Source organism: Ursus americanus, chromosome 19, assembly GCF_024610735.1.
Source record: "Ursus americanus isolate L20-20 chromosome 19, mUrsAme1.1.p, whole genome shotgun sequence".
Classification (NCBI taxonomy): Eukaryota; Metazoa; Chordata; class Mammalia; order Carnivora; family Ursidae; genus Ursus; species Ursus americanus.
The window spans coordinates 13,421,945-13,441,558 of NC_142145.1; the positions used below are offsets into that span (position 1 = coordinate 13,421,945).

Sequence of the window (19,614 nt, forward strand, 5' to 3'; positions counted from 1 at the left end):
GACGCTTTTCAGATGCAACCATATTTAATTCTTACAATCTAGGGAGAGAGGTTATTATGTCTGTTTTATGAGAAAAATAAGGCTTCGGAGAGGCCACTCATTTTCAGAACTGGTGGAGTCTAACAGCAAACCCACATGTGTCTGAGATCAAAGTCCACAAAACTTCTCTGCAAATAAGAAGCTAACGAGGAAAGACGACTTGTGCGCCTCTGCGGGAAGCAGCAGTTCCCAACTTATGTGAGAGACAAGAGACAGAGCCATCTTCTGAGGGTATGGGACACATCTGACAGAAATTTCGACAGGAAATGACCCAATTTAGTAAGTGATCTAGGAGACAAACACGTGGGCAGCGCAGAAAATGAGCTGGAGGGAGGAAGACCAGAGACAGGGAGATGTGCCGGAAGTAATTTCCAACCATCCACTGACAGGGACCTTTCGTCGTTCTTATTTTAGCTTTTCCTCCTCCTTTTAGCTGCCACCACCACAGGAAACCTCAAAGACAGTTAAGTATTATAATAAACTCATCAACGACGTGTTGTTTTTTTTTTTCCATGTCATTTTTTCCCCAAAGACAGTTCAGTTAGTTAATTCAGTGAGTTGGCCAGATGATTTCAGAATCAAAATGTAACCATATTTCTCGTATCCAGTATTCAGTGTCCCTGAATAAATACCTGGTTTAAAAGCACACTCCATTAAAAATATATATTCTGGTTATTCGTGTTGTATCACAACTGAGTGTGCTAATATTTGAATAAAATTTAAATTTAAAAAACCCTTAATTTGTGAGGTCAGTCCAGTCAACAAATGTGTTAGGTACACACATGAACAAAAAAACACTCTTCTACCAAACTATGGGCTTTTATTCTTTTATCTTTCCTATTAACAGTAAACATGACACTGAAAAGTTATCAATGAACCAGCAGAGAAGGACATTTCTCAAATGAATACAAACCAAAAAGTAAAGAGACCTTAAAATAAAAGTGGGTAAATGGAAACTGTACAAATCTAGTGCAATAAAAATCTGAGTGCACTCCCCTAAAGCTCCATAAAACCCCCACAAAGGATGGTCACTAACACATGAAAATGTCAACAAGATCCTAAAAAATGACTTTACACAAGAACAAGGACAGGCTTCCACAAGGGTAGAAAAGATCTTCCAGGTCCCCGGCCCTCTGCTCTAGAGCAGGGACTGGCTTGAGAAGCAAACAAGTAAGGAGCCGGTTGCTACCGAGGAAGGAGAAGGTGGGTAAGCAGAACTGTGGCAACCACCGCTGAATGCTACTTCCTCAATTAACGCCATTAACACTTCGGAATGGTTTAATTCAGAAACTGCTATTCCCATCAGTGTAGGATCAAAGTATAGTATCAGGATCTGATGCAACAGTTCAATACCTACTATAACAGGTACTATGCTAAATATATTTAGGTAATGGGTATTTAAAAGAAAAACTTTCTTACCTTTCACAGAACCACCATGGGCATGTTGAGAAGTGGAGAGTCTAATACCATTTATTCTACTATTCAATCGGTTGTCAGTTTTCTTCATTTTCTCCCTAAACCCAAAGTATACACGTTATGGACATGTTTTATAAGGCTCTCTAGAGAACACAATAAGTAGTATTACTAAAATTCCCCTCAGAACGTCTGGGTGGCTCAGTCGGTTAAGCGTCTGCCTTTCGGCTCAGGTCATGATCCCAGGGTCCTGGGATCGAGTCCCGCATCGGGCTCCCTGCTCAGTGGGGAGCCTGCTTCTCCCTCTGCCTGCCGCTCCCCCGATTGTGCTCTCTCTCTCTGATAAATCAATCAATCTTAAAAAAAATTAAAATTCCCTTCAATTTTTTTTATAATAAAATTTTAGTAAGCTATCATGTAAATGCAAGATTCACCCTTTAGTGTCCAGTTCTGAGAGTTCTGCAACCCTCCACAAACTGAATAGATTTGGCAATAGCTTTATTTCAATCATTTGCATTTGATGATAATTTTGAATTAAAAAAAATAAGCCTTGAAGTAAAAATAGGAGGAAAACTAGTAGAAAAATACTCTTTGTATGATGCCAACTAAACATGCCCAAAGTCAGAACCCACATGTTGCCTTTCTTACCAATTTGTTACTGGAAACATTACATTGAACCTACTTTTCTATTTGTGGCTTTCCTTTCTTCTTATTTATTGATGATAAGCCTCGTTTCTCAGTTGAATGCTAATGGAAAGAATAAAAAGAAATCAAACAGACTAAAACTAAACCATACTGTGTAGTTATCCTTCTATTCTGAGATCAAACATTAAAATGACATATTCCCAATTGCATATTGTAATAAATTCTGATTTCTAACCTATCTCCTGAAGATACCTACCTGCATCACTAAAATCTTCATATTCTCTAATACTTAAGATTAATCTAAGAAAAATACCTATTTTATATTTTTGCTTTGAAAATGGATCTGTATTCTTTCTTCTGACCACAAAATAAAACACAGTCAAGTAAGTAACTGGTATTTGCTACACCTTCAACAGTATTCTCTTAAAGTTCAGGTTGTTAAAACTTCAAAACAGTTTTGTCACCTTTAAGAAGAGAAGGTGTAGGCACTGAAGTAGGGAGAGAAAAGGTATAATCAAATGGACTCTGAAAATAGGCCATTAAGTAGGACTAAGGTAACATACAATTTCTCAAAATATGCTTCAATGCTTTAGCTTGTAGAAACGCATTCCAGTAAAGGTTAACATTTGGATCTGAGCGTTGGCCAGAAATAAAAATCAGGTTAAGCAATCTATGTTCTAGAAAGAAGGCGGCACTCTCCAGAGCTGCATGGTAAGCATCCCGTGTCCCTGCTGCTACGTACCTACACGGACACACTGGAGAGCATTCTGTGCTTTGACTACACCAGCTCCTAAGAAAGCAGGTATTTCCTAAATATATTGAGGAGTGTGGGGAAAGTGCCCCAACTATGCACGAGGGAAGCTCGGTTTCCAAATTCACATCACCAACCGCAAGGCAACGACTGAACTGTGATTAATTCTTTCAAAAGCAAAAAAATTTGCCAAAACAATTTAATGTATCCCTAGTTAGAATAAACATTAAAGGATTTGTATCGAAATGTACTAAATTTTTGAGCAATAAAGGCAATCCAAGGTATTCTTTCAGGTCTCAGAAGAGCTTAGACTTTATATTCCAGCTAAATTTGAAGTCCAGCACTTACACTATCTGACATAATAATGCACAGAGGACTCAACTCTCACAGAGCAGCAGTGCACAAAGACAGAAACAAAACCCTCCAATACCTGGTCAGCTAAGGCCACACAGTGCTCCGGGTGCTGAATGGTGGTACAGCTTTGCTTCCTCCAATCCACAATTCCATTCTGTTCGGAATATTGCATGGTGAGCCCATCCAATGGAGAACAACTTGTACCAATAGTGCTATCAGAAAAGTTTACAGAAGTATGAAAATCTACCCTCAGTAATGGAATCTACTATATCATAGCATGAAGAAGCTATAGTGACCCTTTCTTCAGTATGTTATTTTGTTTTACACAATGCCTAGTGATACCTCTAAGGGGGGAAAAAGTATACTATGAGAATAAACTATTACACAGCTATCTGATCTAAGAATTAATACCTATCTCTAAGCCAACAAATGCACGTTGTCTTCAGACTCTGCTTCAGTCATCCTGTACCACCCATGGCTGGCGTGTAGCCCCAATCCTGCGAGGATCACTGACTAAGAGTTACGAATATTTAAGGCGTGTTAAAGGACAGGATGATGCAACTGAGAACCAAAAGAAACATAACAGAAACAGACTCAAAAAGAATCCAGAGAAGGAGGGTACCGGACAGGGCCTTTAAAATAACAGTGCTTAATATGTCATTGACTACAAGGCGATGAGACATTTTGCAAGAGTCCTGGAAAATATAAAAAAGAACCAAATTTCAACTCTGGAACTGTAAAAGAAACTGAAAGTAATAACTCAATGGATGGAAACAAATGAACAAAGTCTGTGAGGAGGAACTTCAGTCAAAAGAAACTAGACTGGAGTGCTTGAGAGGAAGAAAACACGGAGAACACAGAAAAGTTGACAAGACGCGCGGGGCATGTTGAGAAGTCTAACATCCAAAGTCATCCAGGTCTCAGAAGAAAAAAAACAAGGGAATCAGGCAGAAGCAATATCTGAAGAGATCATGGCTTGGACTTCTCTAAACCCAAAAGGTATCAGGCTTCAGAGTCGAGAAGTAGAATTCATTCAACGATAGCTACAAACATATCCTAGGTGAAGTGCTGAAAACCAAATAATGAGAAAATCTTAAAAAGCAATCAGAAAAGCGCACCATCTTCCCCAAAGGGCAACAAGAAGACTGAAGCAATGAATGCCAGCTATCTTTTTTAGTCCCCCTAGAAAAGCAGGATCTGGAAAGGCGTGGTTGATAGGGGAGGTGACACCCGGAAGCAGGATCGACGAGTACAAAGAAAGAAACAGGAAGGAGGAAAAACTAATGCGAGGGTCCATTAATGAGGTCACCAACAGAAGCAGCAGGGCTCAAAGTGGCTGGGACCTCCCAGAATTATTTATCCAAAGGACAGGGAGCTGAGCACCCCCATCAGTTGAGCGCTGACCCCCGGTGACAAATTAACTTGCATTTCTGGATGTGTTGTTTGAGAGCCAACTCGAGAGTCCCCAGAATCAGCAAGCACCCCGAGGCAGAAGGCAGCCAGTGTTACAGCTTAGGTGGGACGGGAGACAATGAGGGGGACCAGAGGTGGGCTGAGGGGATATAATGCGAGCGACCAAAGGCATTCAACAGCAAGATAGTAAAACCCGAGTTTCAAAGTGCTCACAGAAAGTAACTGCCAACCTAGGATCCCGCATCCAGCAAAAATTCGGGCAAAATAAACATTTTTTTCCAGGTGAAAACAAACTGAATGCATCACCGGCAGATAGGACGTAGGAAATACTCCGGTGTTTTGGAGCGAGAAGGAAAACAATCACAGACAGATGTGAAAACACGCAGGCAAGAATGAAGGGCACCAGAATGGTAAAACCTAACTGACAAGTGAAGAAGGGTTTCATGAGCTCTACAATACAGGCAGAAAAACAATACACGACATTTACAGTTTATACGGGGGAGGAGGAAAGGGAAGTGACAGTGATTAAAGGTCCTCAGGGGAAGTGGTACAAGCGCAACTCCTATCAGCCATAGACTACAATCCCTAGGGTGACCACTAGGAGAACTGAAAAAAATACGAACAATCAAGGTTAAGAGAAGAGAAAAACAGTGAGAGCCACCCTAAAGCAGAAAGGAGAGAAAAAGAAGGTAACGCAGAAAAGGTGGGACAAATAACAAGCCAATAGTAAAATGGCAGATTACAGCCAAATGTATCAGTAGTTCGAGTAAATGTGACCCAGTGAATTAAAAATGCACAAAGACATTTACTGTTTAGAAATTAGATACGTACTTCACGAGGGGACTTTTCCCGGTATGTTTCTTGTGGATTATGGTGTGCTGTAACACGTCTAGAGTAGAGGAAAAAACAGTTTATTATATTATTTATACCAAATGCTTCTGCAAAAATCCAAAAGGATGATGTCACTAACTTATGTGACTATAACAGTGTCAACGGACGGTGCAGAACACTTCTAAACACTTTCCAAAGAAAATTCCTTAAAGAGGCAGTTTTTCAAAGACACACTAAACTACTGAATGTCCTTAAATATCCTCTCAAATGCAGTCCACCTAAGAGCAAATCGGTTTTGTCCAAAACTATGGAAGTTCACGGTGACACGCCACTGCAAAACGGCAACCTTCCATTTCAAGCTCTTATTTTAACCATTAAAAAATTGAAGTGTCTCAAACATTCAAAAAGTGCATATCTAGTAATATTAAGGAACACCCAGGTACCCACCTCCCGGATCTCTCTCTTCAGCTGAGTCCTGAACAACTTGCATCTGAACCGCAAGGGGCCCCTCACAAACAGGGTTTTTTTTTCCTGATAAGTACGGCACCGTAAACCTATTTTCTCTTCCTTATGATTTTCTTAACATTTTCTTTCCACTAGCCTACTTTATTATAAGAATATAGTAGATAATACACCTAAAATCCGAACTATGTGTTAATAGTGAATACTTTTCGTAAGGCTTCCAGTCAAACAGCAGGCTAGTAATAGCTTCATTGTGGGGGGAGTCCCAAGTTCTACCCAGATCCTCCACTGCATGGGGGTCAGCACCCCTAACCTCCATGTTGTTCAAGGATCAGCTATATTTGCCTCTTTTTAGTATGAAACAAAAATATATCACAGGAACAACTGAAGGCCTTCCTCCATTCCATTCAACTCCCTCCCTCTCCGGAGGTAAACTAGTTGAAATATTCTAGTGCGTGTTTTTATGAAGACTTACAGCACCCGGGTAGTACCCAGGTATCTGCTGTTACACACAAGGCTGCTGTGAGGACTTTAGTCTCCGTCCCCTGGGCACATGGCCAACAATCTTCATAGCAGCAGAACTGCTGGGCAGTAGCATAAAATTAATTACTTCCAACCTCACTGCACAGTGTCAAATTTCTGTCCAAATGAGTTGTACCAATTTATATTCCCATCCACAGTGTATCAGAGTTCCCATTACTTCATATCCCTGGTAATGTCAGACTCGAAATGCTTTGCCAATCTGATGAGCATGAAATGACAGCTCGTTTTTATAATGTGCATTTTTCAGACTACTCGTGAGGCTAAACAGTGTTTAAGAGCCATTCAAATTTCTTCTTAAATGAACTATCTTTACCTTTTGTATGTATTTCTAATCAGACTGATGTTCTCATTGATTTTTTGAAAGAATATTTCTATTGTCTGGATGTAGTCTTTCTTCAACTGTGAATACCCTGTGAATGTCTTCTAACTGTCTGATTTTTGGGTCACATGTTCAGTTAATTTAGATTAGAAAGATCTCCACTACAGTCATGCTCTGTTTTGTCAAGAAAGCCTCTTGTCCCAGATTATTAACATTTAAAAGTTTAGCTTTATAATTTACATATTATGATACATATATTTTGTTATTCACTTGAAATTTCTATGCATGATTTAAGTACAGATCTAATTAGATAATATTTTTTTCAATTGGAAAGCCAGCCAACATCATTTATTGACTAGTCTACTTTTTCCTCTTATTTATAATGCCACCGGTCACATTTTGAGTTCCCAGATGTCTGTTTCTTGGCTCCTTAATCTGTTCTCATGGGCCACTTGCCTGTCCCTGTGCCCAAATCAGCCGGAAGGATTTATTCCAGTGAATCTACACTTACCTTCTTCTTGACTTGAAGCTTCCGAACTGTCTTCCTTTAAGTGTTCTAATATTTTAGAAGTCTTCAGAGAGGATTGTAAGTTATCTGCAGGAAGTATTCAATATCATTAACTTTTTAGGAAAAATATAATAAAAGAAAACACACAGAAGGATTCCTTTTCTCCCAAGAAGAGGAGAACGGAGAGTTGGCAGTAAAGGGAACCTTGAGTTAGGCCCTTTAAGGAACCAAAGTGACAATGCACGAAACACTGGCCTGGGAGCAGGGACCCGGGTCACAGAGCCTGCTCTCTCCACAGAAACCGCACGACCGGAGCGGCGCTTCAGCTCTGCCAGCCCCTCGTGCTCGTGTGCCAAAGGAGCAGCCGCACTAGATTGGCGCCTCCCAAACATCAGTGTGTGGTGAGGCCTTCACACCTCTAGTGTGTTGTAAACTATTACTTTTATAAACCACGATCACGTGGCAATGTCAAACCGCTACACTGACTCTGTCTATTATCAGTTTCTATTCTGCTATTACCAAGCAGTGACAGGCAATTCATGGACGAGCAGTGACCGGTCAGCGAACACATTCTGAAAGCCCCGATGACTTCTCCACTACAATACAGACCAGTGGGATTCCAGAGTTTAATACTGAAGTCATTCAGGAGTTTAACAATTTGTGTTCTCAACCGGCAGAATATAGAACACTGCGCTCTACCCTATGGAGAAAAAGGGTAGAGCAGTCATTCTTTTCTAAAAAAGTGCAAATGAACTTTGATAACAATGTGCTCTCTGGTGAAACAACGGGGTCATCCTGACCAGATTTTCCACAATCTCAAAACATGTATTTTCAATACATTTTAATTTCGCAGCAATCTGGTATCTTGAAATCTACTACCTTCTTCAGCGCTGCTCCCGTACTCTAAATACTGTAAAGCTCTGTGATGATTTTCTATTATTTATCTATGCACTACTCACTTGGGCCAGTTTTCCTGGGCAGCCCGCTAAAATCTGAATTTGAAGTTTAACTCCATGTTTCAATGCTTCTTTAGAATTAAACAGATGCTATTTAATCATATTCCTTAAAAAGTACTTAAACTCAGTTCAAGCAGAAGCATTGACTGTTAAATTTATACAGCTCTAGGATGGTTAGGATTCTCCTTAAAAAAAAAAAAAAAAAAAAAAAAAAAAAAAAAAGCAGGGCGCCTGGGTGGCACAGCGGTTGGGCGTCTGCCTTCGGCTCAGGGCGTGATCCCAGCATTGTGGGATCGAGCCCCACATCAGGCTCCTCTGCTATGAGCCTGCTTCTTCCTCTCCCACTCCCCCTGCTTGTGTTCCCTCTCTCGCTGGCTGTCTCTATCTCTGTCAAATAAATAAGTAAAATCTTAAAAAAAAAAAAAAAAAAAAAAAAAGCTACTGCCACTGTTCAGACATAAATTTAACCACGGGATCGTTCATCTTGTCTTATTAACTAGTCATCAAAAGTCATTAATTCTAATTGCTACTTGTTTAAAATATTTAAGGTGCATGTGCCCTGTTGGAGAAACTTTAACAGGTTAACCCATATTATAATATCCACGCATCTTACTTTTTTTAACCTCTTTCTCTTCCACCTCAAAATGAGGAAATACGCATTTTTTTCCCTTTAGGTACAAGAAACTATGACTTTGCAGAAGAAAAGATTAAAAAAAATAAACAGCCACTTGCCAGAGTGGCTCTGCTGCAAGTCAGCACGTTCTTCTAAAGCACACATCCATGTTCCTGGCGAAATATCTGTTTCAACAGGCAGCTGAGAAAGATGACTTCAAATGACACACAAGGCCAACTGTGATGAAGGATGCTACATGAGGGCAAAACCAACCCCCAGGAACAGAATGAGAAAATGGGGAAATCTTCAGGAGGCGATATTTCAATTGGGTCTTAATACAGGTGTGATTTTAACAGGCTGTGCCAAAAGGAAGGCCATTTAAAAAGTTCAGGTACAGAACGAGCCAAGACACCGGGACAGGAAATGGCAGGTGTACTGGATGACACCAAGCCCGAGAGCAGCCAGAGCCTGAGAGACAAGCAATAACGTACAAGGAGGCTCATGGCCGGGCTTGAATTTCAAACCAAACTTATAAAGTTCTGAAGAGGGGATTAAGCCACTGATCCCTGAGGTAATCCTGGAATAGGTTAAAGTAAAGTAAGAAACTGGAATCCGAGACGAGCGAGGCTTTGCACAAGGTGTGCAGGAAAGAAAGGCTCACTGCCAACAACGGGACTGGTGAGGAGGGGCAGAAAGGAAGACATCCTTCATCCAACGTGGCTTGGCCTGTCCGTGACCGAATACAAACAGAAAAAGTGGAAAGGGTAAGGCCCGGGTTTCCAGCCTGCGAGGCTCAGGAGGGCATTATGGGAACAGGGGAGCCCAGGAGGAAGGGCAGATTCTAAGAGGTTCCACGCCAGGCACTCAGCAGCGTAGCACCTGTACCACCTGTAAGCCAGGGGTGACAAGGCTCTGAGGCCCCAGTATGTCCACGAGTCGGAGACAGCTGGCCTCTGCCTGGCAATCGGTCGGTTTTGTGACGTTAGCTTTCACACAGTGTTTTCTTTAAAACTGCGGTGTGAATGTCACAGGAGACTACAGATGTTCTCCATCGAATGCCACTCTTCCCTGACTGGGACGATGACGGCAAGCCCACCCGGGGCGGCACAGTGAAGCAAGGACTCTGAACAAGAAAACAGCCGGCTTCTAGAGAGGGGAGGAGAGGCGCTTACTGAGGCTGTGCAGGGGGTCTGGTGGTACGGCCTGAAAAAAGCTGTGCACTCGCCGGCTCTGCAGGAAAGCTTGGGATGACGTGGAAAACAGCTGCCTGCACACAAAGAAAAGACCAGGGTTAAGTTCACGCAGTACAGATCTCAGCCTCTAAGGCAAGTGTACGTGGCAGTTTAATTCAGGTATAAAAAACAGAGACAGTTTTCCTAAGGAAAAGAATATTATTTTCTAAGGTATTTCCTATAGGAGGAAGTGAATAAAAAAACCTATTTGCAAAAATGTAATAAAAGGCTTATTTTAATTTTCCATAATCTAGTGATATGGTTGCAATTCTGGCAAAAAAAATGAATATATATATATATATATATATATGTATACATATACATATACATACATATATGTATACATATATACATATATACACATATATATATATATATATATATATATATATCTCGTGCCTTTTGCCCAAGTGGTTCAATAGGCATCTTTCTGCTCAGAGTAAGAACACCAATTCCTTTACTCTTCTTCACAGGTGCTACTTTTCCTCACTCGCCTGTCCCATGAAGGCACTCTCCCACAATCTGAACGAATGTAAGAGCCTAGGATGCTGGGTGCTAAGGGTCCTGGAAACTGTGGAATGTGGTGGTCTGGTGAGTTACAAGTATGACTACATCTTACGGCATGACTAACTGATGATTCGTTCCACTGCGCATCGTACCATGATTCTATGCCAGTATCTTTGAAAACCAGCTTTCCTCACATTTTATTAATGTAATTAAAGGACTCCAGCTGGAAGTCTTCTCTACAAAGGGACCCTGCAAGAAGGGGCATAGTTACAGTTAAGTCTAATGGGAAGTTTCCTCAAGGATCTGAATACCAGCTCAACCACTTAAAAGCTAATCACCCTAAACCAGTTACTCAGCCTTTCAGCTTTATTCTCCTCCTAGGGAACGATACTACCAATTCATCAAGGTTATGACACTCACAGCACACAAAACTGTCACCCTGCTCTAAAATCCCCTTCCATTACTTTTGAACATGTTAAATGCTCATTTAAAACTCTTAAATTTCTCCCCAAGGTTTTTGACCTGTCATTCATATTAATCATAAAGTCATTAGATACCATACCAAGAGATGACCCTATGGACCAAAATTACCTTGTACATTAGGCAAAACTGCTTCTTGGTATGCAAGTGTTGAAATAAATATTCAATCAGAACAAACAGGGGAAACGAAGAGATGAGAGGAAGACCGAGCAAGGAGCTGATCTCAACTTCCAGGTCTGAACACATTACCTACAGCCGGGGATTAAAATCCAACGGCAGTGGTGGAACCTGTTACCCGGTTACATTTACAAACCAACTGGTCTACAGACAGACAGACAGACAGACAGACCTTTAATTGAAGGCTTGCGTCCGGAGAGACAGCCTAGATACCACCCACCACTCCACAAACCAAGTACATGTCTGCTGTGGGAACACTGAGCTACACACAGGAGCCACACCCGAGATTAAGGCACGGGCCTGAAATCAGCATCCACACTAAAGTCAAGGGTCAGTAACGCAGAACCACAAGCTGGCAATCATACCTATCTACTTAAAAATCAAACTGGCCATTAACTAACGTATTAAATAAGAAAAACAAGATTACATTTTGACATGACAGAACTACCCAACCCCAAATGGACGTTTCAGTGCCCTATTTCTCTCTTCCTCATTTACACTGATCTGGAGCTATATTCATGCAGTGTGTCTGGTACCAACCCCAACTCTACTGTTCCTATAAACTCATTTTCTATTTCTCACTTAAAATAATTCCCCCTTCCTCTACAATCGCTCCCTTTCTTAAGTGACAGGAATGATAATCATACTAACCTAAAATTCACAAACTGAGAATGAGGTGTTCTAACATCCTATTAATGGTGTGGGGACCACAAACCAGCCACACAAATCAAAGATTTTTTAAAGGAAATATTAAGGGGGGAAAAACGTATTTTAAAAATTTTTGAAGATTAAAGTCTTTCCAAGCAGGATACAAAACCTGAAACCGTCAGAAAAAAGACTGACAAATCAGACTACATAAAAATTTAAACTGCTTTATTTAATTTAAACACGGTCGAGAAATAACGACAAACAGGGCTCCTTTCTTTAATCTAACAAATAACTCTTATAAATCAGTAAGACCAATAATAGGCGGGAAGGACTGAAAAAGCCATTCACAGGAAAGTGCAAATACAGACTAACTACAGACTCAAATACAGACTAAAATAAGATACAGTCCTCCTCTCTGAGACTCGCAAAGATGAGAGATGGAGAATATCTTATGTCTGCTGAGGTTCATCCAAATAACAAAGGGTTGCTACCTCCTTAGAATCCTTAGAAGTAACTTGGAATCATCGCATCTTTAAAAATGCATAACTTATGACCAAACAATTTCAATTCTAGAGATTTCCCTCACAGATAAACATATCCAAATGTGTTAAGAAACACATGTGGAGGGGCGCCTGGGTGGCACAGCGGTTAAGCGTCTGCCTTCGGCTCAGGGCGTGATCCCGGCGTTATGGGATCGAGCCCCACATCAGGCTCCTCTGCTATGAGCCTGCTTCTTCCTCTCCCACTCCCCCTGCTTGTGTTCCCTCTCTCACTGGCTCTATCTCTGTCGAATAAATAAATAAAATCTTAAAAAAAAAAAAAAGAAAAGAAACACATGTGGACATTCACTGTAATACTGTTTGTAGTTTCAAAATATTTAGAATCAAAATGGCCATAAAGTACACTCATTATGATACAACTAAAAATAGATCGCGTAGCAAATAAAAAGTCAGCCATCTTTTTACATGTACTGATGTGTTACCATGTCCAATATATTTAATGAAAAGAGTGGCAGAAAAGTGTGTATAGGATAATTCAATGTGCACAGTAAATACATACAAACACATAAATACAAGGGTATGTACATGCAGAGAAAATTTCTGACAAGTTACATAAAATGTTTAATGAGGGCTATTTCTTGTGACTAAATTTGGAGAAATGGCAATTTGGGAATTCTGGTATCGCACCTTCCTCTACATTCTTCACAAGTAGCTCCAATAACACCTTTAGAGTAAAAAAGATCTTAAAACACACGCACACACCTCCATGACCATCACTGAGGAGAATCCTAAAAGCCGTTAAAGGAAGAGTCAGACACATACTTCTTAATTGTCATCTTAGCCAGGAGCCCAATTTCTAAAAGTGGCTCCTTATGGAAATATTTTTTTCCCTCTAAAAAATCTCAAACTTAGAGAAAAGTTGCAATTACAGTAAAAAGTACTTTTCTGAACCGTAAACAGCTGATCTCTGACACCTCAACGCCTGGCAAGACATTAGTATCTCCCCACAAAGACATTGTCTTACAATCAGTAGCAGGACATTAACACTTGATGATAAATTAAGACCTAATCCTCAGAATCCCATTTAAGTTTTTCCAACTGACCCCGAAGTGTCCTCTTTACCACAAAGACCCATTCGGCCCCTCTGCTGAGGCAGCTGCCGTGACGGCTCCGCAGCCCTCCCGTGGCTTTCCTGGTTGTAAGAGGACAGCCCCGTGTCTTGTGGAATGGTCACAGTTTTGGTTTGTCTGATATGTCCTTGGGATCAGATTCACAGCCGGAATGTCACAGGCCCGAGGCTTTCTGTTTTGGCTACAGCCTATTATGTGGGGACGCTCACTGACCCCCTCCTCCCTCCCCGAGTTCACGTTCCTGGATTAGAGTGGTATCGGTGAGGCTTCGCCACTCTAAAGCTACTCTTCTTCCTCCTTTTATGAACAATAAGCATTATTTTGTGGAAGAGGACTTCGATACTGTAAAACATCCTCAAACGCTCAATCTACTCATTCATTATTTATTTCAACATGGACTCGTGGTTTCCTATTTTATTCAATGTTACTGTTTTATTTATTTCGATGTTCGATTTGCTCCAGATTTGACCACTAGGAGCCCCTTCAAGCCGGCTTCTGTAGCCTTGTGACCAAGCCACTCCATTCTTTGCTTTCTGGCACAACAGGCTCATCTCGTACTTTTCCTGCGCCAGCCCTACAATCAGCTTCTCCTCCATGGAGCCCTAGCTCTGTGTAGGGGAGAATGGTGTTACAAGTCAAGCTCTGAACACCAGGCAGTCCCACTGCCATTGGCTGTGGCTGCTTCTAGACCCTTTTAATGAACAGAGCTAGGGAACACGTGTACACACACAACCATATTTATTTCTGTTTCTTCCTATAGATACCAAAAATCATGGGTTCATATCCGTATCTTCCATTCCAATCAGACACTCCAGAGTTCATTCTGTCCTCCTTTCTGTACTGTAACTCCCTTCTCTCCAACAGACAGACACCTGGACCTCACGATTCTTCATATACTTGTATTAGGTCAAGCCCCTGTAGTCGTCCATTCCCACTCCTGCCCCCTTCCGCCTGCTGTGCAGGTGCCCTCCTGACACCAGCTGAGCTCGAGGGCCCTGCCGGCCACCTCTCATGTACATGCGTTCGGAAACACTGTGCCAGGCCTCCCGGCACCATCCCCATGACTGAATGACTCCTCACTCCACTTAGGGCCCCTTTCCTCGTCCTTTAGGGCACGTCCTCCAAAGCTGCTGCTGCCACCTACCTTGCTCTGTTCCAAGGAGCTGCTGGAGGACTTACATGTTCGGAAGGGGCAGGGCAAAAGAGGACAGGAATTGATGGAGATCTTTAAAAATGACAGTCCTACAAAGAACCTAGGCTCTGGTATTACTAAGACTCGAGCCACAGTTTAGCACATCTCCTAGAGCACACATGCATCAAGTTTCAAAATACCTAAGCTTGGGACACCTGAGGGGCTCAGTCGGTTAAGCGTCTGCCTTCGGCTCAGGTGAGGTCTCGGGGGTCCTGGGATGGAGCCCCACATTGCGCTCCCTATTCAGCGGGGAGCCTGCTTCTCCCTCTGCCTGCTGCTCCCCCTGCTTGTGCGCACTCTCTCTGACAAATAAATAATCTTCAAAAAAATTTTTAAAAAAATACCTAAGCTGAATAATAAATATCTGAGAACACAGAGGAATATTTTAAAAGCAGTACCAGGAGGAGGAAAACCAGATCTATCAGCTACTAATAAACTATAAAGTTCTAATAATTAAAAAGTGATCCTGAAACAAGAATGAGTTGTTGAGAGGAGAAATCTAGGAACATCTTATATACCTAAGAATGTAGGAAATCAATAATATAGGAAAGAATTCACTGTTTGGAAAGAAAAATAGATGTAGATCCTGGCCTCACTTGGTAAAACAAAATAAATCCAAAACAATTAAAGGAACAATAAAAATAACAGAAACTGTCCCGCACGCAAGAAAGTAAATTGACCGTGTTTCTAAAGAGGGATAGCTTCAAGCTTTTTTAAATAAGTGAAGAATATATATGGCCCAAACTCAGAAGTTACCAACTGAACAGGCAGTCTCAATCCTACTTCCAGAGCCCCACTTCTTCCCTGGACACAAGCCTCTTTACCATTGTGTTTTTCAGAGATATTCTTTGCACACAAACGTACATATCCCTTAAAATGGTGACATTTATTAACTGTTCTAACGCTGCTCTCCCCCAGCACAACGTAAGGTGCCTTTTGCTCTCTATTGTTCTTTTTCAGTAAGGCCACATAGTATTCCAGTGAATCAATGTCCCATGACATTGAATGGCTCATCTCATGAGTTAACCAAGTCTCCATCAACAACTAGCTGTTTCTAGTCTTTTCTAGTCGAAAATTACAACACTCATCTTTGCATACAGTGGGAATACACCTGTATGATAAATTACTAGAAATGGAACTATTCAAAGGTTATCTGCACTGAAGTTCTGATATTGCCAAATAGCTCTCCATAGAAATTTTACCAATTTACATGGTGGCCCAAAGTACCTGTCAAACTTCTTGATCTCTGCATATTCAACAGGTTAAACAGACAGTCAAGGGAGATTTAAAAAACCTGTACTCTGAAAACTATAAGACACTGAGATGATGCAAATAAATGGGAAGATAGCTCATGCTCATGGATTGGAAAAATACTGTTAAAATGTCCATACCACTCAAAGCGATCTGCAGATTAGATGCAATCCTATATCCAATAGTATTTTTCACAGAACTAAAACAAATAATACTAAAATTTATGGAACCACAAAAACCCCAAACAGCCAAAGCAAACTTGAGAAAGAAGAACAAAGCTGGAGGTCCCACAGTCCCAGATTTCAAACTATATTACAAAGCTACAGTAATCAAAACAGTGTGGTACTAGCACAAACACAGATGCATAGATCAATGGAACAGAACAGAGAACCCAGGAATGAACTCACTTATATGGTCAATTAATCTACAAGGGCAGGGGCAGAACACGAAACAGGAAAGATGGGCACTTCAATAAATGGTGCTGGGAAAACCGCACAGCTGTGTGCAAAAGAATGAAACTGCACCACTTTCTGACACCGTACACAAAAATACACTCCAAATGGATTAAAGACCTAAGTGTGAGACAGGAAACCATAAAACTCCTAAAAGAAACATAGGCAATAAACCCTTGGACATCAGCCATAGCAATGTTTTTCTGGATTGGTCTCCTCAGGCAAGGGAAACAGAAGCAAAAAAAAACCCTACTGGGACTACATGAAAATAAAAAGCTTTTGCACAGCAAAGGAAATCATCAACAAAACAAAAAGTCAACCTACTGAATGGGTGAAGATATTTGCAAATGGTATATACGATAAGGGGTTAATAACCAAAATACATAAAGAACTTCTATAACTCAACACCGAAAAACCTAAATTATCTGATTAAAAATGGGCAGAGGACCTGACCATACATTTTCCAAAGAAGACATATGGATGGCCCAAAGACACATGAAAAGACGCTCAACATCACTAATCACCAGGGAAATGCAAATCAAAACCCACCAATATCACCCTATGCCAGTCAGAATGGCTAGCATCAAAAAGACAAGAAATAACACATGTTAGTGAGGATGTGGAGAAAAGGGAACATTGCTCGTGCATTGCTGCTGGGAATGCAAACTGGTGCAGCCACTATGAAAACAGTACGGAGGTGCCTCAAAATATTAAAAATAGAAATACCATACAATCCAGGAATACCACTGCTGAATACTTACTTCCCAAAAATGAAAACACTAATTTGAAGAGATATATGCACCACTGTATTTACTGCAGCCTTATTCATGATACCCAAGATATGAAAGCAACCTAAGTGTCCAGCAATAGATGAATGGATAAAGAAGATGTGGTATACAAATAGAATATGACTCAGCCATTAAAAAAAATGAAATCTTGCATTTGGGACAACATGGATGGACCTAGAGGGTATTACACTAAGTGAAATAAGCCAGAAAGAGAAAGACAAATACCATATGATTTCACTTATATGTGGAGTCTAAAAAAACAAATGAACAAACCAACAGAAACAGGCTCAAATACCAAAAACCAGTGGTTGCCAAGGGAAGGGGAGCGGTTGGGTGAAACGGGTAAAGGCAATTAAGAGGTACAAACCTCCAGTTACAAAATAAGGAAGTCATGGGATGAAAAGTACAGCACAGGGACTATAGTCAATAATACTATAATAACTCTGTGTAGTGACAGATGGTGACTACACATGCTGTCATGAGCATCGCCGTATTATACATAATTGTCAGATCACTATGTTACATACCTGAAACTAACACAATATTGTAGGTCAACTATATTTCAATTAAAGCTAAATTTAGGGGTGCCTGGGTGGCTCATTCAGTTAAGTATCCGACTTGATTTTGGCTCAGGTCATGATCTTGGGCCTGCTTAAGATTCTCTCTCTCCCTCTCCCCTGCCCCTCCCCACCCAAAAGAAATAAATCTTTAAAAAAAACTCAATTAAAAAAATTTTTAAAGATTTTTTATTTATTTATTCGACAGAGACAGCAAGTGAGAGAGGGAACACAAGCAGGGGGAGTGGGAGAGGAAGAAGCAGGCTCCCAGCGGAGGAGCCTGATGTGGGGCTCGATCCCTGAGCCGAAGGCAGACGCTTAACCGCTGTGCCACCCAGGCGCCCCTCAATTAAAAAATTTTTTAATTAAAAATTAAAAAAATATAGTGGCCACCTAAAAAAAGTAAAACTCAACTTCTTAATTTATATTTCTGATAAGAGCAGCTTTTCATATGAAAAATGACACCTGCAATTCCAGTTTCTCTGTGCTATTTGTTCATATATGCTCCCATTTTTCTCCCTACTTTGGACTATTAATTTTTATTAACATACTGACTTTCAGGAAGTTTTTTTTTAATGAGAAAGAAATTATTGCAAGTATTTTTCTTGCATTTGAGGTTTGTCTTCACTTTGTTTATATTTTCTTCTTTACATCATGCAGAAATTCGATTTCTGAGTATTTGAATTTCCATTTTTAAAGGTTTCTAGGTATTGTGTGATACTCTGAAAAATCTTTCATACATGTATTATAAATTTCATGTCTTCTTTCTTGCATTTAAATCTCTGAGCCATCCAGAGTTAATTTTGATGTAAGGAATGACATATGGCTCTAGCCTAACTTTTTCCCTATATGGCTACAGAGCCGTACCTAACATTTAACAAACAATCTGGGAATGACTTTGTATTCATGGAGAGACAAACCAAAACACAGAAACAAAGACACATAGACCTAACATAGTATTTTAATCTTCATCTAAAAAATCATCACTAACTGAGAAATATATTACTAAAGGTGAGCTGTTTAAAATCTAAAAACACTAAGATCCACAAAGATAAACTGGTAAAGGACAGATGATCTTACAAAATACACAAATGGCTAAACTTACAGAAAGATACTGAATTTCACTAACAAAGGAAATAAACATTAAGCCAGTGAGATAATCATTCTATCAAATAAGGAAATAGTTTTTTAAATGACACTCAAAGCTAGCCAAGCTGTGATAAACAAATAAGTTCAAACACTAACAAGTTCAAACACTAACAGTATATACTGCTATTTACATAACTTTTTCATAAGAAAAACAGTAATATATGTATTATCAGGGATCTTAAGAGGATCATACTCTTTAAATCAGTAAATCAATTTCAAAGACTCTCTTTTCAGTAATAGCTCATAAATCTGGAAAAAATTTTTAGGTACAGAAATGGTCAAAGCTGTATTTTGGGGGGGAGACCCAGAAAATTGTCTTTCTTCCCAACAACAAAGAAAGAGTCAAATGGGATATATTCTATAGCCATTCAAAATAATCTTGAAGAATTAAATATAAAATGCTTATAATTGGAGAAGAAAACCAGGATATAAAACTGCCTATCTAATATTACAGGCAAAATGAAAAACAACAAAAGGAAAAATTAAAATGTCAATAATAGTTATTTGAGTAACTATCATCTTTTCATTACTTTTCTGTATTTCCCGAATGTTCTATACTGAGCATCTGTCAGATTTAGCAAGAAAGCCCCAAGCTACCTAAATAAACTGAGCGACTCTATATGAAGCACTCTGTGTAAAAACATACTGAATAAGATTCTATTATATTTTATCCCTCTAAACTGGAGCAGTCCGCGACAGAACTT

At 40.2% G+C, this 19,614-nt stretch overlaps 1 protein-coding gene across 5 annotated transcripts in view; it reads right to left on the reverse strand.

Annotated features, from left to right (window-relative positions):
- The window catches only part of ZCCHC2 (zinc finger CCHC-type containing 2), a 63,230-nt gene that overhangs the window by 16,727 nt on the left and 26,889 nt on the right, over positions 1-19,614 (reverse strand). For all 5 annotated transcript variants that reach the window (XM_087869763.1, XM_087869761.1, XM_087869760.1 and 2 more), the window contains exons 6-11: positions 10,020-10,114; positions 7,282-7,365; positions 5,447-5,504; positions 3,279-3,414; positions 2,135-2,199; positions 1,459-1,553 (exon numbers count right to left, since the gene is read on the reverse strand). In XM_087869763.1, coding sequence (XP_087725889.1) covers positions 1,459-1,553; positions 2,135-2,199; positions 3,279-3,414; positions 5,447-5,504; positions 7,282-7,365; positions 10,020-10,114 — 533 coding nt within the window. The remainder of the gene's footprint in view (positions 1-1,458; positions 1,554-2,134; positions 2,200-3,278; positions 3,415-5,446; positions 5,505-7,281; positions 7,366-10,019; positions 10,115-19,614) is intronic.